Source organism: Mytilus trossulus, chromosome 9 (genome assembly GCF_036588685.1).
Source record: "Mytilus trossulus isolate FHL-02 chromosome 9, PNRI_Mtr1.1.1.hap1, whole genome shotgun sequence".
In the NCBI taxonomy this organism is placed as follows: Eukaryota; Metazoa; Mollusca; class Bivalvia; order Mytilida; family Mytilidae; genus Mytilus; species Mytilus trossulus.
In genome coordinates, this window is record NC_086381.1 from 58,464,424 (window position 1) to 58,481,646 (window position 17,223).

Here is a 17,223-nt window from a genome sequence, read left to right on the forward strand (position 1 = left end):
CATATGGGTAGAAAATATGAACTGTGTGGACACCTACCTTCATTACAAGTTTTGTTGTCCAGTTTAAGTTTGATTCCTGTGGGATAGGCACATGGGTATAAACGGTGAGCTGTGTGAACACCTACCTTCATTACAAGTTTTGTTGTCCAATTTAAGTTTGATTCCTGTGGGACAGGCATATGGGTAGAAAAGATGAGTTCTGTTTAAACCTACCTTCATTACATGTTTTGTTGTCCAATTTAAGTTTGATTCCTGTGGGACAGGCACATGTGTAGAAAAGATGAACTGTGTGTAAACCTACCTTCATTACAAGTTTTGTTGTCCAGTTTAAGTTTGATTCCTGTTGGACAGGCACATGTGTAGAAAGAATGAGCTATGTGGATACCTACCTTCATTACATGTTTTGTTGTCCAATTTAAGTTTGATTCCTGTGGGACAGGCACATGTGTAGAAAGAATGAGCTGTGTGGACACCTACCTTCATTACACGTTTTGTTGTCCAGTTTAAGTTTGATTCCTGTTGGACAGGCACATGTGAAGAAAGGATGAGCTGGTGACATAAGACACAAGTGTGAACAGCCACCATTATGTTTATCACAGGCATTCTCATTTGTATCTGTAAAATAAATCATGTAAAATTACCAGAATGCAAAAATAATTTACAAAACTACAGATTTTTGAGCTACAGTTAAATATATTGGTTCATGTGGTTAGCTCAAACCCTACCAAAAGGTAGCGACAGTTGGTAGGTTAAAGTGGCATTTTTTCTCTCTTTTCAACAAACAGAAATTGAATTGATATTTTTAGTCTTAATGCCTTTCTGAAGAAAAAAAACTTTATTAATACCAGGACAATAAATTAATAGATTTTGAGAAGACAGCTCATACCCGTAGCCAGGGGGCTCGGACGACCCCCCCCTTGAAAACAAATAAGCACTGTTAAAGTCAATGTTCTGTTCCAATTGTGACTGTTAAGTCGAGTTTGTGAGTCCAACGAACCCCCCTTTGGAAATTCCTGGCTACGGGCCTGCAGCTATTTCATGGGTTACAGTAGGGCTAGGGCAAATGATGGTATTCTTTTTATGGCCTTGAACTTATAAAAGAAACTTGATACAATAATCTACAAGCACTCAATTTTGGTAATGATTTTGCTAAAATATGAGATTCAAAACTTCCGCTTGTTAACAAAATCTATTATATTCAGAATAACAAGTTATAACACTTCCACATGATCAAATTGGTATCACTTGACAACACTCTATTTGTTCAAATTTCAAATTATAATTAGTATTAAGTATGAAGTATTTCCTTTTTCTACGACGTCATCTAGTCCTGTACTTAGCTTAACTTAAGTATCAACAGTTTTATGAATGAATTTTAGATTTTCATCTGACGCCATGTAGCGTGTGACATGGCTCTTATATGCACTTTGTACATTTAAACATGAAACCATTTTTATTTTTTGTTTTTTTCATACATAGCATACAAATGTAGTCAGGAATACATGGTATATATTTATCAAATCTTTGAAGCCTATTTGCTTGAAAAGCGTTGTGTTCTGTTTTGGAATGGAAAAAATTACAAGATTCCTTGGACTCCATGGACTCTGATTAAGAATATTAAAAAATTTAAGCTCTCTGTCATCTCTCGTAGGTCATACATATATACATTGATATACAAATGATATAGTTGTCTCATTGGCAATCATACCACATTTCCTTATTTTCATAAAAAAATCCCTTAAAAATATTGACATCAATTTAAGTTAAAACTACAGACTGGATAAAAAGTCATGAAAGTCTAACCTTCAAGAAAAAAAATCCACGCCAATTACAGCTATTACATGCTACAAGAGTTACGTAACAAAAACATGCCTCTAAGACAGGCTTGAGGAAATAACAATAAAACATGCTTTGTTACGACACAACATATATATCTGGGAGGTAACAGACTGTCAAATACTACCATGCCAAATTTTACGTTTTCTGCCAACTGATTAAAAACCATGATAAATAAAGTCATCTATTATCTCGAAATTAAGCAGATTATTCAAAGAAGTAATCTACCAGCGATGGATCTGATTAAACTCAATCTATAAATATATACATCAACAAAATCTCTATTGATTCTGCAAGCTTACAATTACTTTTCTGGTTTTAAGATTTTTATATAAACAACATTTACAATGCATAGAAAATTTTGAAATATTGTGATTGTTCTTGGGTTAGCTTCAACTTGATAGTATAGATATCAAAGGTACTTTGATTCTGTATGACTTACAATTATTTTTCTGTTTTATGATGTTTTGAATGTATATATAGGAAATCTTGAATTATTGTGACCTTTGATTGTTCTTAGGTAAGCTTAGTTTCAACCTAAATTTATATAGATATCAAAGGTACTTAACCTTGTCAAATGCTCATGATGCTTGTTAGATGATTCTGTATGCTTAGAATTATTTTTCTTTTTATAATTTTTTTAACATGTTGAACATGTTGAATGTTTCTACGAAATCCTGATATATCATGAAAATTGTAACATTTGCATTGATTTTCTTGGGTTAGCATAGCTTCAACCTAAACTTATAGATATCAAAAGCACTCAACATTGTTACAATGCTTGTTAAGATGTATTACAAAATATCTTGTATGGAAAGTGTAAACTTATGCACTGCCCAGAAAATTATAATACAGAATAAACATGGATTTTATTCAAAATTTCAGGCACAAGAAATTAAGGCAAAATCCATAATCAAAAATAATTCCAAGTTGAAATATTAGCATGTTAAATATGTATATACACCATCCTATTTAACTAAGAAAGAGGACATCAGTAATTTAGGAATGCCTATAGCTAGAGAAATAACACATCATGATCAACTATTACTGAAAGCTGACAAATTATCTCCTTGTTGCACCTTGACAGCTTCACAAACGATCTTACATTGTAGGTAATTTACAAGAATTGACTGCTTTAGGCTTCAGTGAACATGTTACAGCCAAAACAACACAGATGTTAACCTACTTCTAAGACATCTAATAACTCAATTTCAAACATATCAAAAGTACCTGCAGGGTCTAATCTATGATTTTTAAGAAGGAGATGTGATCAACTTCTTGGACAAGTGGATTTCACTTATTGTCACGGTTACTTCATGTTTACTCATCCATCTATGGCATGTATAGTATATATGTTCCGGACCATATGAGTATTTGGACCATACGCGTATGGTCATGACCATATGTGTATACTCATATGGTCCGACCGTACGCGTATGGTCGGACCATATGAGTATTATACTCGTTTGGTTATTAACGGGCAGGACCATATGAGTATTTGGACCATATAGGTATTTTTTTCAAATATACAATAGAAATAATACGTATTAATTTTACATTTCAAAAGCTACATAAAAATTAAATATTAATGGCACAGTCAGTTGATCTAAGTTTTCATCGCTAATTGTATTCGTGTATGCTTTTGTATACTTGAAATGGCATTCACACGGTACGATACATGTAGCTTTTCTGCGCGGATTGCATGTTTTGGCTGCGTGCAGGGATATCGACTCGGACAATTGCGATGTGTCTACGGTGTTAAGAAACTCTAGATCGTATAGATCTCCAATATTATAAAATGAATATCACAAATCAAATTAAATAAATTTAAGGCAGTAGCTATTTCATGGCTCTTAAATGCTATTTTACCGGTCTTATAAACAACATTAAAATAGAAGTATAGAAATAAAGAATAGAAAAATAAGGAAACGTAGTACATACACTTTTAATATTTTACTTTTCAATAAATATCATGATCTTTAAAAAATATCATGATCCTTGCCGGTGATGTCACCTACTTTAAACAATAAAATTCCTTTTTACACTATGTTCATCTGATTTTGACATCTTATAATTGTACTTACAAATAGTAAGCAATATTAATTGTGTGCAACTGTTTTGTTTTTTTTAAAGTTTTTTTAAATATATAATAAAATGACATTTTAGTGACGTAACAACCAGAAGCGTCACACCTAATGAAGAGTTTAAAAGTAGACGAGTTGATTACCCCGACCATACGCGTACAGTCCGACCATACGCGTATGGTCGGACCATATAGGTATATACCCATATGGTCATGACCATACGCGTATGGTCCAGATACTCATATGGTCCGGAACATATATATAAGCATGACAACCCATACATAAAGTTGTATAGGAACATAACTCAAGAACGGTAAAATTGATGCACCCAAATTTCGATCTTGATCTGAGTTGGGTGGTAAAAAGCCTATGTCAATGTATGTCCTGTGTTTGAATTTGTTTGTTAGCTTTTTGGTCATGAATGTTTGTCTCTTATATTTAATTAACTGTGCATTTGTATTTCAGATATCGCAGATCAAATTTATTCTTTCATTGTTTAATCATACGTATTTTGATTGAGTTAAGTCTGCCAATTGATATTTTATCGTATGTTTTTCTATGTTGTGATGTCAAGCTATTGTTTCAGAAAAAGGGAGAAGGTTTGGATCCATTAAAACGTTTAATCCAGCTGCAAATGTTTGCACCTGTCCTAAGTCAGGAATCTGATGTACAGTAGTTGTCGTTTGTTTATGTAATATATACGTGTTTCTCGTTTTGTTTATATACATTTGTAGATTAGACCGTTGGTTTTCCCGTTTGAATGGTTTTACACTAGTAATTTTGGGGCCCTTTATAGCTTGTTGTTCGGTGTGAGCCAAGGCTCCGTGTTGAAGGCCATACTTTAACCTATAATGGTTAACTTTTTAAATTGTTATTTGGATGGAGAGTTGTCTCATTGGCACTCACACCACATCTTCCTATATCTATTGAGTATAAATTTCATAACATTTGGTTGAAACAAACTTAAGTTAGCGAACAGAAATGAAAAATTCTGCGATTTTTCCATTTGTAAAGGGGCATAACTCTAGAAAGGTAAAAGTGACACCACCTAAATTCAAACTTGATCTATGTTTTGTGGTAATAAGCATTGTATATAAGTTTCATAACAATTGGCGTAGGCAAACTAAAGTTCAGCAATTATTCCATTTGTAAACATGGTAAAGGGCATAACTCTAAGACAGTATAAATGATGCAACTAAAATTCAAAATGATCTGTGTTTTGTGGTAAAAAGCATTGGGTATAATATGAGTGTCATAACATTTGGTTGAGGCAAATTTAAGTTGGAAAACCGAAACTAATTTTGAGAAGTACAGGCGGACAACTAAATGCCCCTCCACTAAGATGGGAGCTTAAAACTCAATGCATAATTGAAAACATGTATTCTCGATAAAAAATTGAAAATAGAAAAGTACAGGGTTTTCATCAAGCTTGATTAACTAATTATAAACAACAATACATGTACACATATCAACACATGTACAACATCCATGCATACCTTGTGATTTTTTGACTGGCAGGCAAAAAAAGATAAATAATATATATCCATCATGCCCAATACGACTATAGATCTACAAATAACTTTGTCTAATGTGTCTATCCTAACATTTACATTACATTAAGCAATTTACTGTCTTAATTGTTATCAGCCCACAGCTAAAAGTTATGAAAGATGTAAATTGTTTTTGTTTTATTTATTTCAAACAGCAGCTGCTGCCATTAAAAAAATAGCATTATATAAATGTGTCATTTTTTTTCAAAATTTTAAGCGTGTTTAACAAATAAAGTTATGTAACATGGCAAGAAATGTAATGAAAGTTCCTCATTGAAAATTCAATCATACAAAAAAGAATCGGGGACAAATAATATGACAGAAGAAAGCAACCTTTCCAAAACACATGGTTTGGTTAAGAGTTTATATTTTCAAAGCCTTATACATCATGTACATGTATGTCATGTATGTAAAGATTTGTTACAAAAATTTATGAAGCAAGAATAAGTACTGTCATGACTGTTGTACAAATCATTTATCTTAAAGTCTCCCCCAATCACTTCATTTTTATAATTATAATCCCTTCAATGGTTTGTTGAAATTCTTCATTGAACCACAAATGCACCAAAGCTAAAATTACCATTGAAAGATCATTTTCTGATTGAGGTTTACCCTGGGCAAATCTTTCTCCCGACATTTAGTGTAAACTGTATGGTTTAAAGTTTTTATTGTCAGATTAATTACAATTTTCTGGTGAAAAAAAAGAGTGAAGCAGTAGGATTAAACTTTATCTGTTTACTCTGATGTGTCAAGCGTAATCCATATCAAGCTTTCAATGGTATTTTTAAACATAGTGTAAAGGAGTGCAAACTAGAGGCTCTAAAGAGCCTGTGTCGCTCACCTTGGTCTATGTGAATAATAAACAAAGGAAGCAGATTGAAAATTGACTACAAAGGTCAATAACTCCTACAGGGGTCAATTGACCATTTCGGTCATGTTGACTTATTAGTAGATCTTACTTTGCTGAACATTATTGCTGTTTACAGTTTACCATATCTATAATAATATTCAATATAATATTCAAAATCAGCAAAATTTCCTTAAAATTACCAAATCAGGGGCAGCAACCCAAAATCAGGTTGTCCAATTCATCTGAAAATTTCAGGGAAGATAGATCTTCACCTGATAAACAATTTTACACCCTGTCAGATTTGCTCTGAATGCTTTGGTTTTTGAGTTATAAGCCAAAAACTGCATTTTACCCCTATGTTGTGTTTTTAGACATGGTAGCCATCTTGGTTGGTGTGCCGGGTCACCGGAAACAATTTTTAAACAATGATGATTGTGGCCAAGTTTCAAATAATTTGGCCCAGCAGTTTCAGAGGAGAAGATTTTTCTAAAAGATTACTAAGATTTACGAAAAATGGTTAAAAATTGACTATAAAGGGCAATAACTCCTAAAGTGGTCAATTGACCATTTTGGTCATGTTGACTTATTTGTAGATCTTACTTTGCTGAACATTATTGCTGTTTACAGTTTATCTCTATCTAAAATAATATTCAAGATATTAACCAAAAACAACAGAATTTCCTTAAAATTACCAATTCAGGGGCAGCAACCTAACAACGGAATGTCAGATTCATCTGAAAATTGCAGGGCAGATAGATCTTAAACTGATTAACAATATTACCTTGTCAGATTTGCTCTAAATGCTTTGGTTTTTGAGTTATAAGCCAAAAACTGCATTTTACCCCTATGTTCTATTTATAGCCATGGCGGCCATCTTGGTTAGTTGGCAGGGTCACGGGACACAATTTTTAAACTAGATACCCCAATGATGATTGTGGCCAAGTTTGGTTAAATTTGGCCTAGTAGTTTCAGAGGAGAAGATTTTTGTAAAAGTTAACGCCGGACGCAGGACGACGCCGGAAGCCGGACGTCGGACGCCGGATGCCAAGTGATGAGAAAAGCTCACTTGGCCCTTTGGGCCAGGTGAGCTAAAAACAACCTACTCAGTGTTCCCCAAGGATCTTACTAGCACCATCATGGTACTATTTTTTTCCCTATGGTAATTTATTAATATGCTGTAAATTTAGGGGAAAGTGTTACTACATATATCCCATGTTGCTATTTGAAAATATAAATAAAGACACGGCTTCTACTGTTTCTACTTTTTACCTTTTGGTTGTCTTCTAGCACTAAATGAATGGATGTCCATTGGTGAATATATATCTCTAAGTATAACTCTCCGATTACTACCGGTAATTTTATCACAGGAATTAATAGACCGATCCTTCCAATCGGTCCAGTATAACGTCCGATCGTACAATGTCAAAGCAAACGGGTGAGGTAGTTCCCCTTCAACGACCACACGGCGATCAGAACCATCGAATTTACAACTATGTATGAAAGCATTTTTAGCGTCCGCCCAATAAATTTGTGAATCTTCATAATCTAACGTAAGTCCATTTGGCCAATGAATATTATCCTTTATAATGACAGATCGATGTGCATGGGTTCCGTCCATTCCAGCTCGTTCTATTTTTGGTGTCTCTCCCCAGTCAGTCCAATACATGTACCTGGTAACATAAGATTGTTTATATAATATGTAGCTCTTAACATACTTAACTGTTAACATAAGATAATTAATACAATACTTAACTGTTAACATAAGTTTGTTAATATAATACCTAACTGTTAATATAAGATAGTTAAAATATTACTTAGCTGTTAAAAGTACATGCACAGCAAAACACTGAGAGCAAAGGAACAGCAGATATTTTAATGGAAATCGTCTTTTGGTATTGAGTATGTTTATAAATAAATATAGAGTTGAAAATATGATTATGTCAATAACTTTAATCAAGAGTTATCTCCCTGTTTTTCAGTCTTCGCCTGAAAACGCTAGATCTAAGTCATGTATTTGTCTTGATAAACTTACCCATTTAATGGATCCAGTGCAATAGCTCTTGGTTGGTCAAGGTCATTCCAATAAAGAACCTTTCTGTAACTTCCATCCAAGTTGGCCACTTCAATTCTTTTAGTTTCTGAGTCGGTCCAGTATATCTTTCGACCCAACCAATCAACAGCCAGACCGTCTGGAGAGATGAGACCTGTTGTTATGACATTTACCGTAATTTCCGAGCCGTTAAACCATGTCCTTTTGATCATTTCCTGGCTGACGTCAGTAAAGAAAACCGATCTGTCCTCATAAAGGAAATCCACTGCTGCTGCATCCTCGAGGTTTCCAGCGACAACAGTGGAATTACCTCGAGAATTGTTCCCGTCCACCATTCTAACATCTTTACGATTGGCAAAAAGCAGCAAGGGACTTCCTGAAAATATATAGAAATCGTTTAATTGAATTTAAATATATTTATTCATAGTGGAATGGGAAACAAATTTTTTCAGCTTTAATTAATCCCTTCCCACTTTGCAGATGCGAGTGCTGCCTTGTAGCAGCATTAGCCTGCTCTTTTTTTCAAAATTTACAAGGGTGTCTTTTATCATATTTATGTGCAAGAGATATGGATCTCTCTTAACATTGGTCAGCCATTTATTGGTCCCTTCCGAAGGACTATCATCGTCTCCTTAAGACCATACTCACAAATGGTGTCAAGGGAGAGTTTTAACAATTGTGTTTTTTAAATAACATGTCTAAATAACAAGCTTCAAAGAAACAAAATGGGAAGGATGAACAGAAAAAGCGGACAGTTTTTAAAGAATAATCTATGGAGTAGAAATCAGAGATTTGATAATTTCAAGACAAAAATTTATGTTGGTTTTTCCCTGATTTTATGTGCTTTCTATACAATTGTTCATGCATTCTTAAAGAATTCAATCAGTTATATTTCAAATGATACATGTGTAAATGAGATAAATGCATTATTTTTTATTTTTTCAGTTGTAGTTTATTGAGCCAGACAGCCAGATTTGGATGCAAAATTTTACCAAAATATGTGACATAGCCCATATACTATAAATCGACCTTAAGACTTTTTCCCACCTATGCATTCCATTGGTACTGTAATACTTTTGTTTCATTAATTGAAATTTGGTATTTGGTCTTCAGAGAGTTAACTTTTCAAATCCATCTCAATTAAAATTCATGACAAACAGAAAAAAACATAAATTAGAAAAATGCACCTAATGCAACTGATAAAAACATTGTGTGTCAAAAATTTCAACTATATTTGACATTACTTTCTTATTCATGTTATAACTTATTCTAATTAAAACTAAGATTTAAATAACTGTTTTGAAATTTGTTAAAAGCTAAATACAATTCTTTAATTTAATTTTAACTCTTAATTACATTCAACATGTTAAGTTGTCAGGATTTTTTCAGCATGCCATTTTACATCAATTTCAAAAGAACCCCAATACAATAATAACTAATGTAACTGGTGGTCAAATTTCACCACATTTTTTACACAATAGATCAATTCTTTTTATGTATTATATTACATGTATTACAGGTGTGGGCCCTGTTTAAGAGAGAGCTAAATAGTATATATAATAAAACAAATTCATTTCTTAGTACACATACATGTATAATTTCGGGGCCCTTTATAGCTTGTTGTTTGGTGTGAGCCAAGGCTCTGTGTTGAAGGCCCTACCTTGACCTATAATGGTTTACTTTTATAAATTGTTATTTGGATGGAGAGTTGTCTCACTGTCACTCATACCACATCTTCATATATATCTATAAAGACCCAATTAAATGACTGTAAAAATTTATACACATCATACAATGATATCATAAGGGTTGAAATATTCACCAAAAAAATGGACTCCTGATGCATCAAAATTTATAAAGTTGGGAGTACAATGTACCAACTTGCTCAGCCCACTACACACATGACATTTATTATTATTTATTTGATTTACAGTGGCAAATATTCCATGCATTTTCAGTTTTTGGTGGGTTCGTCTTGCTTAGTCTTTAGTTTTCTATGTAACAAGTGTATTGTGTACTTTTATTTGTCTGTTTGTCTTTTTCTATGTTAGCCATGGCATTGTCAGTTAATTTTTTGATATGAGTTGACTTTCCCTTTGGTATCTTTGACCCCTCTTTCAGGACATTAACATATAAACACTAAATTCTATAACAGTGGTTCAACTGGATCGGGCATTGGAAATTCCCAATTGCAACGCCACTGGAAAATGAGGGAATAAGTTTAACTGTAAGACCCTTACCACATGTGTACATGTACCGGTATGTTAAAGGTATACATGTGTAAAATAAAATATGTATAGGTCCAATAAATATGACACTTACCCATTTCAAGTTTGTTTACACATAATTGAGACGTGTTTCTGGCACTTTTACCATGTTTACCTGCTTTTAAATATCTAAAGTACACGTCCCCTCACATTACTGAATCTATTTGAAGAGATTTACGACTTTCCAATAGCCTTTTATTGTCCTGTATTAATGGTATGTAAAATTTGTTCCCTTTTTTTCCACCCAACACAATGTATACATGCATATGTTTGTAAATGCATGAAAGGGTTACATGTACCTTGCAGATTTAACTTTAAACTTATAATGTCATAAATGTAAACAAATTATAAAAAGTCTCTTTTATCATGTTAATACATTTTAAAATGAACAGTGGGCTACAGAATAATTTGGCATCCAACAAGAAGTTAGCCTCCTCGTGGCGTATAAGATTTTGTGATTACTAATGGCCATTATTATAGTGATTATTTCTTAACCAGACCAAATATGTCATAAAAATTTGATTAGTTGATTATAAAGTGGGGATCGTGGTTTTGTGGGAACCCCCCTTAATTTTTTTACCAACAATGCATTAGAATCGGGACATAGGGTTTGAACCCCTACCTCTATTTCCCCCAAAAAAACCTTCCCTCTGTATCAATAAATGAGCCTGAATACCAAACACATTAAATAAAGTCATATTAAATAAATAAGTCTAGCAATTAAAAAATATTTCATTTCTCCATAAGAAACCCCTGTACGAAAGTACATTGACTATGTATACCCATGAGGGTCTTACAGGGTTAGGAATTTATAAAAGTCCACACTTTTTTGTAAAGCACTCTTGTTTCTTAGTGTATCAGCTAATACCTCAATCTCTCCTTAGTTATGTTAGAAAATGTAGATATAAATATTCTTGTCATGAGATGTAAATAACCATGCCATAGATATATATATATACTTTCTTTAACAAGACTCTGTAAGACACCAGGACTTAGATGAACTTTGTTTTGACACCTGACAGACAAACAAACACCTGTCAATCATCCCTGCCATACCTTTACAGGTGACAATAATTACAATTAGCAATTAATTTAAATATTACATCAGACAGATCTCCTTACTGGCAATACACAGCCGTGAATAAGTAGATAAGTCTGGGATATTTCTCCTGGCGATAAATCAATGGCAGATTTTAACTTGAAGGTGGTTTTGATTTAAGACGTTAGGTTAAAATTTAAACTTATGTTATCACTTACAATTTTGTGAAAAAATTTAATATTGCAATGAATATATTAATACAATGAACATGATGAAGGATTTATTATAAAATGTGGTTTCAAATATTTTAGGATTAAAATAATAATCTTATTATATATCATGTAATTCTCCTCAAGTTTCATGATAAAGGAAAAAAATTATAAAATATATATCTTGTTAAAATACAATGGACTTGAGTTAAATTAGTGGGTCTTTCAACATAATTTAGGTGTTAAAGTTTTATCATGTTTATCTGGAATGAAAATTGATATAAAAATAAATCAGAAAATTAAAAATACCTTTGCTCAAAACAATTTTGTTTCTTCAATTTAATTCTTTAATAAACAAGAATGTGTTCATTGTACATGAATGCCCGACTCCTCATCATTTTCTATGTTCAGTGGACCGTGAAATTGGAGTAAAAAATCTAATTTGACATTTAAATAAGAAAGATCATCATATCATACTGAACAAGTGTACTAAGTTGCAAGTTGATTGGACTTTGACTTCATGAAAAACTACCTTGACCAAAAACTTTAACCTGTTGCGGGACAGAGGGCTGACCAGACTAACAGCCCCACAGACCAGAAAACAAAATACCCCTCTACTATCGTAGGTGGGGCATAAAGAAAACAAGATGCAACATCCATGTGAACACACAATATCCTTGTGGTCCAATATTTCCGAAATACCATTGTCCATTTACTTTATTATCTGGTTAACATACAGATTCAGAGGTGGATTCAGACATTTATATACATGTAAGGGGGTTCCCAACCCAGGATAAAGGGTGGTTCCAACATTATGTCCCTATTTAAATGCGTTGATTGTCTAAAAAAAAAAAGGGGTTCCAACCCCCCTCTGGATCTGCAACTGAGATTAGGTCTTATGTATGTATACGTATCTTTCTTCTCTTATTTCTAGAACATGTAGTGTTAAGACTAAGTTTTGTAACTTTTAAACAATTGATCTTAGACTTATTGTTGCATTGCTGTCTCATTTGGGATAAACTGCCTTTTTCAATATATACCAGCTGTTTGATCATATACAGATTTGTAAAACCTATTGAATTTGACCTTGCTGTCCGACGAAACAGAAAATGAACTTTCAATGCTATTTTTAAACACCATGTAAAGGAAAAAGATAATAAATTTAAACAGACAATGTACAAATGTAATATTAACAAGGATACTATATTTAAAACAAGATCATTAATACATTTGTCACTTGGGGGTTGACAAAGTACAATTTCATTAGTAGAGGCTTAATGTCCACCCAATGACAACATATGAGACACTTAAGCTAATCAGAAAGAAACTGTTTAATCAAGTGTCGAAACTGTCATGTGGCTGGCAGATTATTTACTATAGCTTGAAATGATGTTATTAATTTGTTTACCTAGATCTTAAGCCAACAGAAATTTCTGCTTATCAAATATCGGTACAATCATGACAATGCTGACTTCAGTGTTCACTACATACTGCACGGTGCAAGTTTATGGCCTATTCTAATTTTACGACATGTATGGGTTTAGATAGGGTGGGGACAGTGGCGGATCCATAAATTTTTATAGGGGGGCCCACTGACTGCCCTAAGTGGGTATATTTTTAGCAATTCTTCATCTTAGTCAAACACTTGTACAGTCAGTCCAAAAACCAAAGTACATGTACATGTAGGTCCATTAATTTAGAATGTTGTGGACCAGTGTGGTGGTTCTGATGGTCAACTTAAAGTTTGTAATAGTTCTAAATCTTTCAAGGCTTTCCTGTATCTAATTTAGGTCCTACATTTGTAAGTATAATGTACATCACAGTACATGATGCCAGTGATTTATGACCCCAGCCCCAATAAAAGCCAAGCATTTAATGCCAGGCATACAAGAAGCTGATGATTCTTCAGACCATGTCTCAGTGTGTACTGTACGTACCAGTAGTCTGGGGCATCAAACTAGTGGCTAACCCTGAAACTTTGGGACCAGAGAAAAGAAAGATAATCTTTGAATTGACATGAATGAGGTTCAAAATTCATAGATTCAAAGCATCACATGGTCCATGTTTACAACCCTAGAGGACCTTGACTTTTCTGATGATATAGCAATCCTGTCATCAAAACAAGACAATATGCATGAAATCTTGTGGCGACCTTGTGCTCTGCCAGGAATGAAGAGGATAGGTAGGTACAAATGTAGGTAGGTAGGTAGGTAGATATTACAGAAAATGGGACATAAAATAGGTCAACCTAACCAGACAGATTTCTGTTTAAGACAAGTGACCCTTTAAAACAAGGTTGACTGATGTAGGAAATTTGTGTATTGCAAATGAAATCAAAAGCTATACATTTTAGCAACATAATGTGCATGTATACTACATGTAAGTTATAACCCAATATATATACCATGTATACGTAATCATACATTACCACAAATCAATTCATAACCAAACCAGGACAGAAAGACGCACAGACAGGAAGAAACATAAGCCTCTACTTTAATACATTGTACATGTAGGTGGGGCATAAAAAGTTACTATCTGTATGGAAACTGAAGTTTTATAAAAGTCAGACATCACATCAGAATTTCAACATTTCATGTGCACTAGTCAGAATAATTTTGAATGTAAATGTATTGTCAGAAGATGTGTGGTATACAATGGAATAGGTTAATATTTATAAATGAGACATCCCCCAAGGGTGACTGGGTTATAAAAATATGGTCACTTGGTCTTCTCCCGACCGGCAGTCAAACGCTTGCCAAAGTTTGGCTGTGCGGGATGTATCAAGTTCGCAGTCACGTCCGGTCAGAACGGCACCCTAACAACAACCTAACAAGTTGATCATAGGCTTAAACTATTGTCGAGATATAGCCAAGGTAGCTTTAAATCTAAAAGGTCTTTAAAATCTAAAAGGTCAGCTGAAAGACGCCTACTGCTGCGGGAATTTCTCGCTGTATTGAATAACTATTGGTGACCTTCTGCTATTGTCTGTTTATATGGTCGGGTTGTTGTCTCTTTGACCAAATCCCAATTTCCATTTTCAATTTTATTTGCCACCAACACTTTTGTGCAGCTTGTGCTTGCATTGCCTTGCAAATTCTAAATCTTTTACAAGTTCTCCAATATATTCTATGATATGAAGAGTTACATTGCAACTGTAGTTATACATGTAAATACAATGACACAAACAAGATTTTATGGCCTGTCAATAAGTTATTATTTTATTATATGAACAGAGGCGGATTTTGTCCCCCCCCCCTTTTTCCTGGGAAAAATTTGATTGATTATATAGTGTATCACTGAAGCATGACCGGAGCATGCCCCCTCTTAGGCAGTCAGTGTGCCTGCTCTTATGAAAATTTCTGGTTCTGCCACTGCAGAAGATGGACATGATGGATGGAATGATGACTGGCTGGGAGTATAACAAGACAAAACAGAGAAATTTTTATCACAAAACTCTGGCTTCTAGAAAGCTGACACAGCAAAAAAAATCCTTTACATATTCTATAAGAATGTTTTAATTGTTTGGCCTAAAACTTAAATGGGTCTGTGAATCTAGTGTTAATGGAGGGTATAGAGCTATATGTTGCTGTATCCTGATGTATAGGAAGGGATCTGAATTTAACAACCAAAAAACAATAACATGAATAAGTCTAAATTTATTAAGTCCTTTAGGTCATGTAGGTTAACTGTTGACAGACCTAAAATTGCATACAATATTTAGAAGGTAGCAACAATAATCTCACATTCCTCTTTAAATCTATTTCTGCATAAATTTTGAATATAAATAAAAAATAACTATATTGATTCATTCTTTTGATTCATGAAAAAAAGTTAACCTATTAAACAGAACACCACCAAGTAGGCCTATATCACTGTTTGAGTAAATCAAGAGGGACAGAGAGAACGGTCACGTGACCAAACAGGGAATTTGTGTATTGCCCTAAAACACATTTTGTTTACTTTACAAATCCACAATTTAAGACATTCTTTCATGTTTACAAACATATTTAAGTTAAAAACATTGTGAAATGATAATTGTGTTTGAGTTTAAAATGATCAAAGCTCGAAGCGAATACACAAAATCACTGCAGTTCTCATTATGGCGGCGAGATCAAAGGAATGGTCAAAACTTTTGATTGCGTATTTGTTTTTTGATTGAAAGAATAAAGCGTTTGGGACAGTCAATAGTTTCGATGTTTAACGTTGAACGATCTATTCTTTAATATTACTAATTATCTAATTAACATTTAATAAACAAGGGGACGGAATACACAAGGTATCTTTGATGTTTTGTGTACACTACTCCATCTCAGGTGATGATCTTACCTTTGACTATGGACAGACATCCGATTATTAAATATAATTTTGACACCATCCCCATCCTTACGGACAGATGAATGTCTGTAAAAACAAGAAAGTCCGGTCCCAGACATCAATAATGTCCATAAATTTAGGAACGGTAAACTTATTTAGGTCACATTTGTATTTTTTGAGATCATTGGCAGCCATTACAAAATTGACCGGAACTATAAAACATGTTGTGTATTACTCCGCTTGGCAGGTGCCCGTGATTCGCCTTTGTTGTAAACCGTTAAGTAAACATTTATATTTCCAATCCATTAACGAAAACAAGCCAAATATTGCATTCATTGTTGTAAAATGAACATAGAAAAGATGTCAGACGAGAATCCAAAAGATAAAGGAATAAAAAGGAAAGCTAGCGAGTTAGCACTATTTGCATGTCTAAGAAAAGGTTAATCATAACTGGCACCTGTCAAAAAATAAAGAATGGGGGTTTGTTTGAAATCAGATTATAGAAAAATCGCAATTACTTAAAAAGATTTAGTCACATATTTATCATATGTGTTATTACATATTTTTTTACATGTGAAAACAGATTTATGACATTTATAGGATATTCGTTGCCACTTTCAATTAATAAAAGGATCATGGACAAAAATAGACTTATGTACAAAGCATTTAGCTAGGATGACTATGAGAAAAAAAAAACCTTATAAAACAATGATTGAACAATCAACTAGGTAGAATTTTATCAGCTCGAAGATGGACAGTTATCTTCCGTACAAACCCGGCAGGCCTCATGATTGATTCCTCCTTTCAAGCCCCTCCAGAACTTTGTAAAAAAGGGGGTGGGGGCACTGACTGACATAAAAGGGGGGCGCTCCAGTCATTCTTCAGTGATTCCGTATATGATTTTTACACAGGCGGGCCGGGGACCCCCAGGGCCACCCGCCCTCGAGCACCCGCCCCTGGATCCGACTATGCCGTGGCTCTCATTGGGGTCTAAGCGTGATGAAGGATTGCCTGAATTTTC

General features: G+C 33.8%; 1 protein-coding gene across 2 annotated transcripts in view; it reads right to left on the reverse strand.

Annotated features, from left to right (window-relative positions):
• The window catches only part of LOC134683166 (low-density lipoprotein receptor-related protein 6-like), a 44,897-nt gene extending 28,480 nt beyond the window's left edge, over positions 1 to 16,417 (reverse strand). Inside the window, exons 1-4 of one of the 2 annotated variants that reach the window (XM_063542279.1) lie at positions 16,215 to 16,417; positions 8,353 to 8,746; positions 7,590 to 7,990; positions 478 to 615 (exon numbers count right to left, since the gene is read on the reverse strand). In XM_063542279.1, the coding sequence (XP_063398349.1) occupies positions 478 to 615; positions 7,590 to 7,990; positions 8,353 to 8,746; positions 16,215 to 16,269 (988 nt within the window). In that variant the 5' untranslated portion in view covers positions 16,270 to 16,417. Of the gene's footprint in view, positions 1 to 213; positions 338 to 477; positions 616 to 7,589; positions 7,991 to 8,352; positions 8,747 to 16,214 lie in introns of those variants that run through there. The other variant, XM_063542280.1, reaches the window with a different exon arrangement.
• Between the last annotated feature and the right edge of the window lie 806 nt (positions 16,418 to 17,223).